This window comes from Coenobita brevimanus, chromosome 31, assembly GCF_032717465.1.
Source record: "Coenobita brevimanus isolate Jiangsu-jjx chromosome 31, ASM3271746v2, whole genome shotgun sequence".
Classification (NCBI taxonomy): domain Eukaryota; kingdom Metazoa; phylum Arthropoda; class Malacostraca; order Decapoda; family Coenobitidae; genus Coenobita; species Coenobita brevimanus.
This window is the reverse complement of record NC_136984.1, coordinates 215,001-231,012: the sequence shown is the minus strand read 5'-3', so window position 1 is coordinate 231,012 and position 16,012 is coordinate 215,001. Positions and strand designations below refer to the sequence as shown.

The window sequence follows — 16,012 nt, the reverse complement described above, 5'->3', positions numbered from 1 at the left end:
TCTTGTATACTGACATCTACCTACTTCACACGTGTTTAAAGGATAACCTATATCCTACTGTATCCTACTGTTTTAGAGAGATATCATCGCAGGGCTCCAGCATTATGATGTCACCTGGACTCTGTAACAAATTTAATCACTCCAGCGACCCCGAAGACCTGGATATAGTTGAAGATTTTGAAGAATTCCCATAGACTCACGAAAATGAAGACACAGGTGAGCGTGACCTATCTCCTGATTTGGAAGGTAAACAGGTAGATGTTAAAAAGTTACTAACTGAATATGATCATAAACTATCTCCTGATTTAGAAGGTAAACAAGTAGAAGATGTTAAAAAGTTACTGTCTGAATACGATCATGTGCTTACTAAACTCCCTTCGTGTACCACTACTCTCTATCATGACACTCAACTATGAACAACTGAGTAACTGTAATCAAAACATTATCCAGTTCCCATTCCCTTACAACCATATTTTCAGGAAGAAGTGGAGACCTTACTTAGCCAAGGAATAATTAGACTATCTCGGTGTACACATTCCTTCCCCGGTTGTAATGATTAAGAAGCCGGATGGTACTTACAGGATGGCTGTACACTACACGAATTTAAATGACTAAATCTAATGCAGAACCTGTGTGCACAACTGACGGAGACCTGCACAAGTTTACTGCACCAAAATACTTTCCAGAATTATATTTAACCAAAGCCTATTATCAAGGGTCCACTCACTGAACGGGCTATGCTTTTAACTGCTTCCCCTACTCATAAAGGACTTTAGGAATGTCGCACTCTTCCATCTGGTTTGGTAACTGCTTGTGCATCGTATATCCGTCTTATGCGAATAGTGTTGGTAGGTTTGAGAAATGTTGCCTTTTACTTTGACTGTGTTCCTGTATATGCTGCTACCTGGGATGAACATATTGATGCTCTTAGGTCTGTCCTGAATCGCCTATCACACCATGGTCTCACAGTTAAACCTAGTAAATGTAGATTCGGGCTCCACTCCATCCAATATCTAGGGGTTGAGATAGATGGGGATACCATAAGACCTACTGATAGCAATGTGAGAGCCATCCTGGACCTTAAGATTATTTTTAGGAATGGCTTCACTTTATAGATTGTTCATTCGCCAGGCTTCAACTTAGACAGGTCCTTTGGCTGACATACTAAGAAGGATGTTCGAGAGCCTTTAGTGTGGAGCGAAACCGCTGTCAAACCGCTCTGACAAACTTCAATCAGCCCTCTCTTCCTAACCTATCCTGAACCTATGCGACATGTCTTTACCCTTTGCAGATTCATGTGACTGTGGGGTTGAGGCTGTGTTGCTCCAGTATGTGAATGGTCATCCCTTCCCTGTCGCCTTTGTGAGTCGCAAACCAGCCGATCGTGAAAGCAGGTATTCAGCCACCGAAAGAGAGTGTCTTGCCCTCCCTTTTGGTATTAAAAGATGTCATTATTATTTGTTGGGTGGAGAATTCATATTGGAAACTGACTATAAGCCTCTGATTTATATTGAGAAATTCTAGGTCATAGTAATAGATTATTGTGTTGGGCCTCAAGCTTTCAGCCATGCGGTTTCAGGTTAGTTCACAAATCAGGTCTGGATAATATTGGGGCTGATTTACTTAGTCCAGCAGGTACATAATAACCATTCTTGTTCATGATAAATAAATTTCTTATCTGTATTTATCCTACTGATACATCAAGCTCGTGATCGGGGGACTGTGAGTTCAAGCCTCGCCCGGGACTGCCGTGCCGGGCGTGGTAGCGCGCTCCTGTAACCTAGCGGGCCTTTATGATCCAATACAGGGTCTAGCTCGGGGGAACGCCATTTTTTATCCTACCGACAGATACTTCTTGGGGCAGCTTTGTGAGGGAAATTTGTTTATCTTGATACATTAATTTTTTTTCCTATGAACAAGTCATTCAATAAAACTGTGCTTCGTTCGTCCACACTATTTTCCCCTGAAGCCTTTCGAACCCTGTAATGGCTTCACTGAGACCTGTAATTAAATGATTCACTGAAGCTGGTTCATCAGTAAGTCTCGTGAAGCCTTGAGCATAAAACAGAATTGATCTCGGTGGCACTGACGAACTTGTCCACACTCTCTCATCGATTTCTGTCAAGAGCGCACGTCTGTATTCTCATCTTAGTTTACTTTTGTTTATTTCTGATAAGTTTATTTTTTTTTTTTAGTTTCGAAATCCCCCCCTCCCCTTTTTTTTCCTCCAATATCTGTTTACTTTATCCTAGTTGTTATTTTTGTTGTTTATTGATGTCTGTCTTTTGTAGCTGTGACCGTACCACCGCCTGGCCAAGCGGGGAAGCGTTTTATTACCCAAGTCATCATCTACGAGCCGAGGACCAGCCCCAGCACTTGACAGTCATTACTTACAAGCCGAGGATCTGCCCCAGCACCCGACAGTGATCACCTACGAGCCGAGGACCTGCCCCAGCACTTGACAGTCATTACTTACAAGCCGAGGACCTGCCCTAGCACATGACAGTCATCACCTACGAGCCGAGGACCTGCCCCAGCACTTCAGTCATCACCTACGAGCCGAGGACCTGCCCCAGCACTTCAGTCATCACCTACGAGCCGAGGACCTGCCCCAGCACTTCAGTCATTACTTACAAGCCGAGGACCTGCCCCAGCACTTGACAGTCATCAACTACGAGCCGAGGACCTGCCCCAGCACCTGTTGCCTGACGGTCGGGTGTTCTGTTCCTGTTTGGCATTCTAGCATCTCCTAACTACCTCCTGTTCAACACTTCATTGTGCAGTGAGCTGATTTGAAACTGAAATTCTCGGAGATCCACAGGAGTATAGTGGGCAGTGGAAAAGTTATGTAACCACTCAAACTTTAGGGGTAGGGGCACGCTCCAGTTAATACACCCGGTTTCGTTAACATTATTTGTTTTAATATAATTCTGTGGTTGTTTATGAACCTCTGAATTACGACTATTAAAGTTGTTCATCTTTGTATTTTTTGTATCTCTTCTGTAATGGCATTGCTACAATCTACCACTGAACGAACTATTATGGATTTGTACACTAGTAGTAGTAGTAGTAGTAGTAGTAGTAGTACTAGTAGTAGTAGTAGTAGTAGTAGTAGAAGTAGTAGCAACCCCAGCTTCATGTCAACGTGAACCCAGTGGACTGCAGGCTGAAGTCAGCCTCTCGTGCAGTCCACCATCGTCCTTTTGGGGGATAGGGAGGGAGTTGAGGGACGTTTGTATAACCAGGCAGTGGATCCGACCAGTTATATCGGTGCTACCACCTGAAGGCAACCCACCATCACATGTATTTATTGATGTTATCCTTATCTGATTCTAGTAGTAGTATTCTGTCTGTCTATCTGTCTGTCTGTCTCTCTCTGGTATAGATAAATAATGAACATGGAGATCGTGTAGATAAATAATGAAGACAGATTAATAGATGCAGACATATAATGAAGATAATTACTGAAGATAGACAGATAGATGGATAAATAGATAATGAAGATCCAGACAGACATAATAAAGATATAGTTACAGATAAAGAACAGAAAATGGAGATAAACAGAATGAAGATTGACAGAGAACATTGATATATATCAATAATGAAGAAACATAGATGCATACATAGAGATAATGTATATATAAACAGACGGACAGACGGGTAGATATATATACACAAATAGATCATAAAAGACAATGTAGATAGATAATGAAGATAGTCCCCTTAACGCCCCCTTGTGTGCTGTTCATTCCGCTTTAATATCGATACAGTGCCCATCAATAACGTACAGTACAAAGAGACTGTGTATTGTGCAGAATAAATCGCTAAGGAAGAGCTGCTACGGATTCTAGAAAGTTTGTGAATATGATACTGCGTACGCGCTTGAGAGAGAGAGAGAGAGAGAGAGAGAGTTACTACATCCACAAACACCGCTAACTTACTCAAAAACCGCTAACTTTGAATAAACAAATCACCACCAGAAAATCGATAGGAAAAATATTAAACCTCTTCATTTATCGCCAAAACATACTGAAAAGCTATAGACAAATGTTAGAATTCTTGCCGTTAGTCTCAAAAATTTACGCTAAACTGAGGCAAGTATCTTTAAACCTAGCGGAAAAAGCGCACTAAATTGGCAATGCTAGAGGAAGTGAACGAGGGTGGAGGGAGGAGGAGGAGGAGGGCGGCCATTTACGAAGTTGCCAGATACTTGCTTCATTTTTTGCATTTCCACGTCCCCTACTCCTTATATAATGCGTGTAATTTATTTTCTAGCTATAATGGACATCTGTTTACTCATGGGATTGTATGGAAGAGCTGCAGGCTTAATAATAATGATGATTTTAAAAAATAATCAGTTCGCTACTCCATTACGTCTGTTTTCCTTTATAATCTTCATTTTTCGCTTCCTCCAGTGCTTTCCTAATGGATGTGATTGATGTACTATCAATATTCGGTGATTTTCTGTCCATATAACTCCGTAATTTAACGATATTGTCAACGTAATGATGTAAAAGCCATGAAAATTGACTAACCTGCAACATCCCTCATCTCTCTCTCTCTCTCTCTCTCTCTCATATACTGTATACACCTTCTCATACAGTTATTGATCTTCCTATCAGTCAGAATTTCCCGCATTCGTTGCTTCATTCCGCATTCCTTCCCTCTGTACACCCTCCCCCGCCAGACATCCAAAAAACGCGCGAACAAATGACAAAAAACGTTATACAGTGAACTTGTACTCTTTCTACTCAAACTTGGCCTAAAATTACCCTCTCCGTCATGAATGCTCAGTTGTAGCAATGATTTAACACTTGAGTATCATGCTAGTCACGAAGCAGTGCCATGGAAAGGATGTTGAGCCGTTAATTTGTCTTTCAGCCACTGAGCTACGTGAAATAAGCTGCGAAAGGACGAAAACAAATAACCTAGTGTTTGGATATCATTTTCTATATTTCCGTTCCTGTAGGGTTAAGAGATTTCCTAACACCCCCTTCTCAGCGATTTATTTTTTCTACTATCCCCCAATATCCTCGTTCATGAAAATACAACACGTAAAATTAACAATGATGATATTTAACTGCCATCGACACCTGTTTACCGTAAGAATTTGCAAAGACCTTCTATGAATACGACTCAGCGGAAAACTTTGCATTCTCACTTGACTTTCCCGCCAAAACATAATGGGCACGAACTGAAGTCGCTCTCTCTCTCTCTCTCTCTCTCTCTCTCTCTCTCTCTCTCGAATATACATATTAATCAGGCAAGAAATCCATAATTCAAATCCGGATTTTGACAAGCAACCACTGTATTAGATATATTTTGTCCAGTCCAGTATCTATCCATTTATGTGTGTGTGTGTGTGTCTAGCTGTTTGTGTGTGTGTGTGTGTCTAGCTGTTTGTGTGTGTGTGTGTCTAGCTGTTTGTGTGTGTGTGTGTGTGTGTCTACGGCTCATGTAAGGGGAGGCGAATCACACCCATCCCCCGAAACCACCAAGCGATGTAAACAAAACGGGAGAGGATACGGTGAAGAGGGCGTCTACGGCTCCAACCAAGGTGCCGCCTCCCCCAAACCTCGCGGGCGTGGCAGGAGAAGGCGTGGGTGGGGGCGGGACGGGGTGGTGATGGCGTTACGAAGGCCAATAGGGGAACATAAGACCCAGACGTCGCCAAACACCCCGCCAAACTCGACCAGAGAAGTGCGCGCTCTTTTGACAGGGAAACATAAATCCGGGTAGCGCGATGCTTCCGTGTCTGCCCGCCAACCTGACTGCGCTCCCCTTCCTTCTTCCCCCTTCCTCCCTCTCCTTCTCCCTCCCTCCAGCCCCTGCCTCTCGCTCTCTCCCTCCCAGTCCCTCCGCTATCACTCGCTCTCTCCCTCCCTCTCTCTCGATGTCGCTCCTTTCTTCATCTACCTTATGTTTTTATTCTCGTGTTATTTTACTCTCTCTCTCTCTCTCTCTCTCTCTCTCTCTCGCTCGTTCGCTCGCTCTCTCTTTTACGTCCTCCACTTTGATTTGTTTTTGGGGGGGTGGGTTTCTTCCCTTCTGCCCTCGTCTTGTTTTATTCTTTATTTTTATTCTTTATTTTCTGTACTTTCACCTTTTTTCTTGCAGCATACAAACCACTACCACTACTACTATCACTGTTACTACTCCCACCACCACTACTACTACTGCCATCATCACTGTTACTACCACCACCACCAATACTACTACTACCATCACTTACTACTCCCACTACCACCACCACCACCACTACTACTACTACTACTACTACCATCACTTACTACTCCCACTACCACCACCACCACTACTACTACTACTACTACCATCGCTTACTACTCCCACTACCACCACCACCACCATTACTACCACCACCACCACCATTACTACCACCATCACCGCGACTAATACACTACCACTACTACTACTACCACCACCACTACCACCACCATCACTACCACCACCACCATTACCATTTTTTTTTAATTGAGGCGAAGATGCACTTGACAGATTAGTGATGATTGTCTGAATGCAACATCACTTCATAATCTTTACTCGTTAACATCATTAATTGACAACATATATCTGAGGGGGAAATTTGAGCTATGGTAAATGTTATTCGGACAAATTCTTCCTTAGCGATTTATTCTCCAAACTGCTCAAAGATGTCTCCTGGTTTGCTGCCCGTGTCTTTTCAATATCGACACAGATTGTATGAATAACACTCAAGAATACAGTAAGAGGAGAATCAGAAATAAATCGGTAAGGAAGAGGTGTTAGTACGAATACAGTAACGGAGCAGAATCAGAAATAAATCGGTAAGGAAGAGGTGTTAGTACGAATACAGCAACGGAGCAGAATCAGAAATAAATCGGTAAGGAAGAGGGGTTAGTACGAATACAGCAACGGAGCAGAATCAGAAATAAATCGGTAAGGAAGAGGGGTCAGTAAGCTTCCTAACTGCAGAAGAATATCGCCAATAATACGGTCTTTTTCTGCTACTGAACTGCGTGAAGTAAGCTGCAAAGGGATACAAATCTGGGCCAAGTTCATGTGAAAAGGGTATAGGTTGGGAAAATAAGACAGCAAAATCTGGTGGTGTCAATTATGCCTATTTCCTCTTAGTCGAAAGTTCAAACTACGCATATTATCAGCGCCAGACGGATATTGTTACTATTATTACGCATCAGTCACGAAAAACTTATTCTGCTCTTACGCAAAGATTAAACAAGCAAGATTTCCAGTCAGTACATGTTCGTAAGTCCATGTTGCTTATTTCCAAAGTACTTTTCACCATCACAGTCTTTGAAAAAAATAACGGGGATGTCTTTATATAGTATCATCTCGAGACCTTCACTTCTCAAGGCCACATACAAACGCAATACAACGCACATTTTGTTTCTCATCAACTCCAGGCCCTTCTCACAGGCAGAGCGAACAAGCAGCAACATTAGCCAAGCAAAAATGGTGAAATGTCCTGCGTAAATGAATATACAGAGCCTGCATGCAAAAATAACTTCCAAAGAACGAGGTGAATGCGCGTGACAACAGAGAACTTTGGGGTACGAATGCCAGTCAGCGGGCGGGAAGATGAAGCTTGGTTGCCATTTTATCTTTTTACAATCCAGCTGTATTACAACGTAACTAGTGCTAAATCATTGTCACTGTCTATTTCATTACTCTTTTGGCAATTAACTGGGCATTTTAACATTAATACGGCGATTTCGCGAGTTTCGAGTACGTGGAATTTTGGCAACTCGAACTGGCTGCTACACAAAAACACTTGATGATCGCTAGGTAAACAAAACTCCAGAAACTGCTACGAAACTGCTACAACCTCGAAAATATCACCAACCTATTAATAAAATCTCTAAACTATGGCTAGGTATCACACCATAGTTATCTAAATTTAGCGCTTAATAGATGGAAGTAGGGCTAGACACGAACAAAAGGTGCTAACTCGGCAATTTAAGCGGGAGAGGCACGTGCGGGGCTGAGGTGGACCCGCCCGCCAGAAGAGCCACAATGCAGCGTAAATAAGAGTTGCACGCTTGCTTATTTAACCGTGCATTTATTTCCACTATTTCCAAGCTTAATTTAAATCCAGTTAGCCAAGTCTGAAGAATTACACCTAACTGTATTTATTTACCCTACCTACTCGAGCAGAATGGGGCTAAAACCTGAGAAAAATGCTTAACTTAAACGTGTACCAATGAACTCTAAAGAAAGTACATTTATTTATTTGGGCACCACATTGGAAACGAAATTTAATCCCTACACATGTCTACCACATTTATAGCAACGTTAAACTTGCCACAGTCCCACATAAACAGGGAAATTACGGGCATATTTAGGAGAAAGTAGAATAAATGGTGACCGCTGGCAACTTCATCGCCTTCTTCTCCCCCTTCTCCTTCGTTGGGTTTGACAGATACGTTTATTACACACCAACCACTCAATTTTAACCTTCCAATGGACTACCATACATAGGGAAAGCTTAAAGACATCACATTCGCTCCAAAAAAGGAACACAGGGATGAGTTTAGGGTGAAAATAAGGCTGTAGAGTCGAATTTCGTGGCGAGCACTGGAAGCCATTTTCGCGCTCTTCCTCTCTCCTCTCTTTCGCTTGGTCTCGAGGCAAGTAGTCCGTTCGCGGCCGTCCCAAACACCTCCGGGGACAACAGAGCAACATGCGAGAGGGTGTTCAATGCTTGTCGTTAAACATCGCCATAATTATCCTCGTAACTGCATATAATACGTAATTCCGAGAGTGTGTGAGAGGAATTCAATGTGATTTGTAATTCTGGATGGCCATTGTTGCTTTTAGAAGAGAGTAAAGTGGGCAAACGGCGAAGGAAATGAGAAAATGGAAGTCCCAAGCGTTTAAATTTATCAGCACTGATGGCAACACTTCTCGTAAATATCTCGCTGATCACGGCAACACTACACGTGATGGCGGAGTTGCTATCGTCGCCTACAATATTTATCATTTATTCAGTTATTTACTTATTTCCACACCCAGTACATGATTATTATAAAGAGTAGCATATATATCAGTGTTAGGGAAACCACTGAAGCCACTGCCAATCTCCAAATACCAGAAATAGTGGAAATATTTGAGGAAGAAGTCAGTGTTTATTTTTAGATTTTCTTGCCGTGTATTGTCCATCCTTACATATATACATAAACCCAAAAATCCACTATAGCAAAAATATATGAGACTAACAGATACTCCAAGTAATCCAAAGTAATCTGAGTAATCCAAAGTAATCCGAGTGATTCACACAGCTGAAGAAAGGAGAAACTGTGTGTGTATACGTTTACGTACACGCGGGCCTGTGTGCACACGTGTGGGGACCAAGACAGTGTATTTACAAATGATCTTAGCTACTTCAGCTGATATGCAAGCCACTATCGCAATTCATGTGCACAAATAGTTACAATTCATGGCATTTTTTTCACATTCTAAAGAGTCTACATTGGTTGTGAATTTAGTGGGTGTCTGAGTAAAGATCAATGTATATTCAATCTTAATATACTACATGTCTATCAGGCTGGGAATGAGTCCAATGAGCCTATGAGTGTTTATAAATGGAGTTTCTGAGGCTCACGCGGCAGCCATCAATCATTGTTTACATAATACCGGTAAAATTAAACATCCCATAGTCAGGACAACTTTGGTACTCATTTATAATCCACGAAAAACGGTCTGTTAAGCTGGGAATGAGTCAAATGAAGCTAAGTGTTTTTGTAAATAGTGTTTCTGAGGCTCACGGGGCAGCCATCAATCATTGTTTACATAATACCGGTAAAATTAAACATCCCATAATCAGGACAACGTTAGTACTGAATTAGAACTCACGAAAAACGGGTCTGTTAAGCTGGGAATGAGTCAAATGAAGCTAAGAGTGTTTGTACATAATATTCCTGAGGCTCACGCGGCAGCTATCAATCACTGTCGACATCACCGGCCAGCAGGGTTCCATCTCAGCACCCGAGTTGGATAGCGACACATAAACCCGAGTTACATGCAGCAGAAACGAAAAGGCGCGTAAGCTGTTCCGTTTTCTCTCCACTCGCAAGTTTTCTATGATTGAACCGATCCTAAATCCCCATATATTTCAAAAATTCAAAGGCACAAATCAATGGTTCTGCCGAATAATGGTGTATACAGCAATCCTACATCAGTATAATTCAACAGCAGCGTAGGAAGGAAGGTAGATCGTTGTTAATATCGAGTTTAATAGCAGGAGGATTAAATGCTGTTAGGGGTGACTTGTGGAAAACTGTACATCTCATTTTTCTGACCTTGGCACATTTTTCTCCATAAAATAATATCACACACGTCTCGACATTCCCGTTTTGGAAGCCTTTGATCATTTTTACCACCTCGATGTTGATTTTTATATACAGCACTTGTGGTTTTAAATACGACAATGAATGAGAACGTAGGAAAATAAGAATATGAATTTTTCCGTGAATGAAAAAAACTCAGATCCGAAAACCAAAACAATCCCAGCAATATGACGCTAAAACATAATGGCCTTGTTGGGATGTGATACTAGAAAAGGAAAAATCGAGACTACATATATTCTATCTTTTGTATCGATGTGGGGGGTGATACAAAGACGCCCTGAAGCCAATCCTGTAACGGTTGAGTGAGCACATAGGACTTGAGGGATCCAAAAATAAGAATATAACCAACAGGTGACCATAAATTCTTGTTGAGAAAAGCGTAATCGTTCTGCGGTGCACTCACGGTTCAGCAAACTATTCATCTTCCCCCTTTGACTCCAGCCGCTGTTTTAACCGTCCAACATTAACCAAAATTACGAACAACGGCTTATATAATGGCGGATTTATTTAGCCTGGGGATTTATCGGTAATATCAGCATTTTTTGAGCAGTGTAAAGCGGGAAATCACCTATTCAGATGAGATGAATATTCCAGCCAATCACCTCCCAGTCTCCGGCGTAAGTGGTATTCTGATTGGCTGATTTGAAGCACTGTCAGCCAATGGAAAGGCCTCCCGTCCGCCACTATTGCGGAATGCGTAACCGCGGGGCATTGCCAGGTGCAGTAGTTATTAAAAATCTTAAGTAATTGTCACGATAAACGAGTCTCCCTACCCCTTCATAATTACCACAAATCGCTTTCTTTGTCCAATCTTTTCACTTCATTATTCACTCCAGTTTGAATTTGAAATGGATGACGGATGTGGTAACTGAAGATGAAAATGTAAACACACACCTTCCCGCCCACAGCCTAGAGCTCGAGAATATTCATACATGCACCCGCTGCGCCTGCTCTAACGGTCTCCTCTTATGATTCTCTGCTAAGCATAAATACGAAATCAACCTGTTACCGATCGTAGGCACTAACCTCATTAGCATAACAATAGCAGATTCCTTGACCTGTATTCATCTAGACGACACCATACCAACAGGAGGCCATAAAACCTGTTGTGGCGCCAAAATTGATCCACGTTTTCTATAATGTCCATAATAAAGGATGGAAAAAGAGAACGGCTTTGTTTTTAGGGGTACCTGAATGAATATCGATAAAATACACTAACTTCTTACCAATATTTACATTTAAAGTCGAGTAAAGCTTTCTGATCGTTTGAAAGACTTGTAAATAAAACCTGTTGCTTTCTGATCGATGCTACGTTTTCCTTGGCGGTCGAAAGGGAGAACTGATGTGTTTTACGGGTAACTGCTCTCTCTCTCTCTCTCTCTCTCTCTCTCTCTCTCTCTCTCTCTCTCTCTCTCTCAATTTGTCTATCTAGGTTCGTCTGTCTTTTTGTCTGACGATCTTTCTATCAATCTGTCTGTCTCTGTCTATCTGTCTATCTATCTATCTATATGATACTCCAACTACTCCTTCTCTCTCTCTCTCTCTCTCTCTCTCTCTCTCATTTATAGCCATCGCTACAAATAACCGTATCTAGCGACATTAGCAAATCACAACTGCTACACCCAAATTAATACAACTTTCCGCTACTGGAGAGAGAGAGAGAGAGAGAGAGAGAGAGAGAGAGAGAGAGAGAGAGACCACGAATATATTTTTAAAAGTTAAAGTAGTGATCAATGAATGTTTTTGGATTTTCAATATTTCTTAAGTTTGATAGTATATAAAGATCACAGAACGATTTTCTTTTTTTTAGGGTGAGAGACTGACGAGGAGTGTACGTGAGTGAGGTGGAGGGGGGAGAGGGAGGGGGAGGCCGAGGATGAGATGAAGGGATGGAGTGGAGAGGTATATGGGGGTGTGAGTTGGGAGCAGGGCAGTGAAATGGCGGGGGACAGGGCGACGTGGAGGCGATTTGTTTGTGGCCACCCCGTACGGGATTAAGGCGTCTGGCACTCCGGGAAACACTGCCCCTGAAGGCCAAGCAGGGAGGCGTGCATGAGGGGGGAAAATCTGAATCTCAAGGCACAGAAGGTAGAGAAGTAATTATCACTACAAGCACAATAATGAACAAAGACATACACCCAAACCTCTATTTAAGGGACCTCCATTTAAAGGATTTCGTATTTAAGGGACCTCCATTTAAAGGATTTCGTATTTAAGGGACCTCCATTTAAAGGATTTCGTATTTAAGGGACCTCCATTTAAAGGATTTCGTATTTAAGGGACCTCCATTTAAAGGATTTCGTATTTAAGGGACCTCCATTTAAAGGATTTCGTATTTAAGGGACCTCCATTTAAAGGATTTCGTATTTAAGGACCTCCATTTAAAGGATTTCGTATTTAAGGGACCTCCATTTAAAGGATTTCGTATTTAAGGGACTCCATATTCTACCTGACAAATGGACAAGACCATTAAAAAATGATACGTAATGTCTAAGTTATACACATTATGTTTCTTTATACAGTACCCGTAAAATAATATTCAGAATCATATTAATAAGTAAGATAAGTGAAACAATTACTGCATTTCATAATAAGACTGTCTTTATATGTGGTAAAACAATGCACATTTTCAAGTAAGGGACATTTACAAGTAAGGGACACTGTCAAGTAAGGGACATTTATAAGTAAGGGACATTTATAAGTAAGGGACATTTTCAAGTAAGGGATATTTTCAAGTAAGGGACATTTACAAGTAAGGGACATTTTCAAGTAAGGGACATTGTCAAGTAAGGGACATTGTCAAGTAAGGGACATTGTCAAGTAAGGGACACTGTCAAGTAAGGGACATTGTCAAGTAAGGGACATTTTCAAGTAAGGGACATTTACAAGTAAGGGACAAGTTATTCCCCATTTAGTCCCTTAAATCAAGGTTTGAGTGTATCGTATGAAACTGAAATGTTAAAAGTTACCCATCCATTTGAGTAACGTTTTCTATGATGGATGAAAGAGAATGGACCTTAATTTAGGGGTAACTGGAGAGAAAGTAATGGATTTCTCTCCCTTTCTGCTTTGTGTACCTTCTTCATCACATATCTTGATGTACTCGAAGGCATTCCCACCCTTCACCCCGACTTCCTTTCACTGTAATGCTCTGGCAGTGGGACTATGATCGGACATTTTGGTGTGTGTGTGTGTGTGTGTGTGTGTGTGTGTGTGTGTGAGTGTTAGGGCTTGTACTGAATGGTTAATAAAGAACCTAAATAAAAAAAGGAAACTCTCTCTCTCTCTCTCTCTCTCTCTCTCTCTCTCTCTCTCTCTCTCTTCTTGATCTATTACATCACAAGGAGTCCACTTCGTTATATGGTTACCACCCAACGTAATGCAGTAAATGGTTTCCTGGGCTGCAAAAAATCTATTTGGCTTTCAATATAATGTTACTTCGAGGTAGAACTAGCCTACATAGAGTGAGTGAATGGTACCCCCCTAACACTATTTAAAACAGATAATAATAATAATAATAATAATACCTATAACAACAACATAATAATAATAATAAATCCATCATTGTTATTATTTATGAGAGAGAGAGAGAGAGAGAGAGAGAGAGAGAGAGAGAGAGAGAGAGAGAGAGAGAGAGATCGTTTGGAAATATTAAACTAAAAGAAAAACGAGAGAGAGAGAGAGAGAGAGAGAGAGAGAGAGAGAGAGAGAGAGAAAGAGAGAAATATCACCGGACTAAAAAGGATTAAAGACAAATATAAAGAAAATGAGAAAGAAAACGGAAAACTTGGCCCAGATTTTCTTCCTAGTACAGCTGCGGCTCCTATCTATAGCACTTCTTCGTGACTAGCATAATACTCTAGCGTTAATCTAGTGCTATAACTAAGCATTCAAGACAGATGGCAATTTTAGGCCAAGACAGAGTAGAAGGAGTATAGACAGATTTACTTAATAATATAAATAAGAATCTGGACCTTAAATACGGCTGGAATAATGACGTCACTATCGCCACAGCCAATCAGAAGAGTTTCCCGCTCCTGGAATGGTGACGTCACGACCTGGCCACCCAATGAGCTCCCTCGATTTCCTCCAGGCCCATGACGTCACCATCTGGCCAACCAATGAGCAGCGTCGATTTCCTCCAGTCCCGTGACGTCACAATCTCGCCAACCAATGAGCAACGTCGATTTCCTCCAGTCCTGTGACGTCACAATCTCGCCACCCAATCAGCTCCCTCGATTTCTTCCTGACCCGTGACGTCACAATCAGGAGAGCCAATCAGGAGCTCAGGTTTAAACTCGAAAAACTGACGTCACGGGATTTCCAACCAATCACAGGGAGAGAAAATTCCATGAATCGATTTTCTGGAACCGAGAACTGGAATCACGCTTGCCTACTTTCATTCCAGGATTGTCAAAAACAACTAACAGAATTCCATAAAGTCTGGGGTCTATCCTGGAAGGGGGGATAAAGAAAACGGGCCCGGCTGAAGACACAAAGGTTGCCCAAGGTTGGAAAATTTGCGTGTGTAATTCTTCGGTTAAAGTGTTTACATTTTTTTTAGCGCGTCCGGTATCTAGCGAATATACACCTAAATCCACCTAGCATATCAGTAAATCCTCTAAGTACACCTAGACCAAGCATTAATCTACTTATAAATCCAAACTGCGCCTCCCCTCGTGGACAGGCGCAGTGGCTTGACGTTATTGATTGTTGTGAGGGGACGAGCCGAGTTCCCCTCAGTGACAGACGCCCCAGCCAATCAACTTCCCGCCTTTTCCCGATAATTTGATTTTGCGCGTCGTACCCCTGTCTAATTCCACAAATACCTTCTCTACTCCACTTTTCATTAATTTCTCTGTATTTCAAGCAATTTTGAAAGCTAGGGAAAGGAAAGGAGATATATTTTTGAACTACATAAACTCGGTACACCATTTGCGTGACGAGATGGGGATAAAAACAACGCCACGACAAGTAAACAAAAGACAACGAGATCGGAGTGTTCCAGCGCTCAACAGAAGACAAATATTCAATCTATTTTTCTCCTCTATTTTTTTCTATTCCTCTTCTATTATTCATCTATTTAACACTCAAAATAAACAAAATACTTAAAAAATTTATATATTAACTCCTGTCCTCTAAAATTATGCAAAATAGTGAAAAGAAAATGTGTTTATTCCAACTCGCAATGATTTCAACGTTGACTAACTGGTAACTGCGTTCAAGGGGAATTTCCCGCCAAAAATGAAGGATGAAGGGAGACTATTACTACTATATACAACTATTACTACTGCTACTACTACTACTACTACCACCATCACTACTGCTGTTACAACTACTGCATTACGATCAGACTACTGCTACTACCCGTACTACTACTACTACTACTACTACTACTACTACTACCCGTACTACTACTACTACTACTACTACTACTACTACCCGTACTACTACTACTACTACCTTTCATATTCACTATTTCAATAACACAAAAGGATACTGAGACGGAAATACAAACTAAGTCGCTACAAAAGAGACGTTGCGAACCTCTAACGGCACTCAAAATTCGAATTTGAACCGAATTTTCGTACGCACAGGCGGTTACGCAACGACTTTTCCTAAGCGAATTATTTTCCGTATTACACCCT

At 41.5% G+C, this 16,012-nt stretch overlaps 1 protein-coding gene across 1 annotated transcript in view; it reads left to right on the top strand.

Annotated features, from left to right (window-relative positions):
- The first annotated feature begins 1,272 nt into the window (after nt 1-1,272).
- LOC145395453 (uncharacterized) overlaps nt 1,273-16,012 on the top strand; it is a 119,247-nt gene continuing 104,507 nt past the window's right edge. The window contains exons 1-2 of the mRNA XM_080269055.1: nt 1,273-1,394; nt 2,480-2,716. Coding sequence (XP_080125181.1) covers nt 1,273-1,394; nt 2,480-2,716 — 359 coding nt within the window. The remainder of the gene's footprint in view (nt 1,395-2,479; nt 2,717-16,012) is intronic.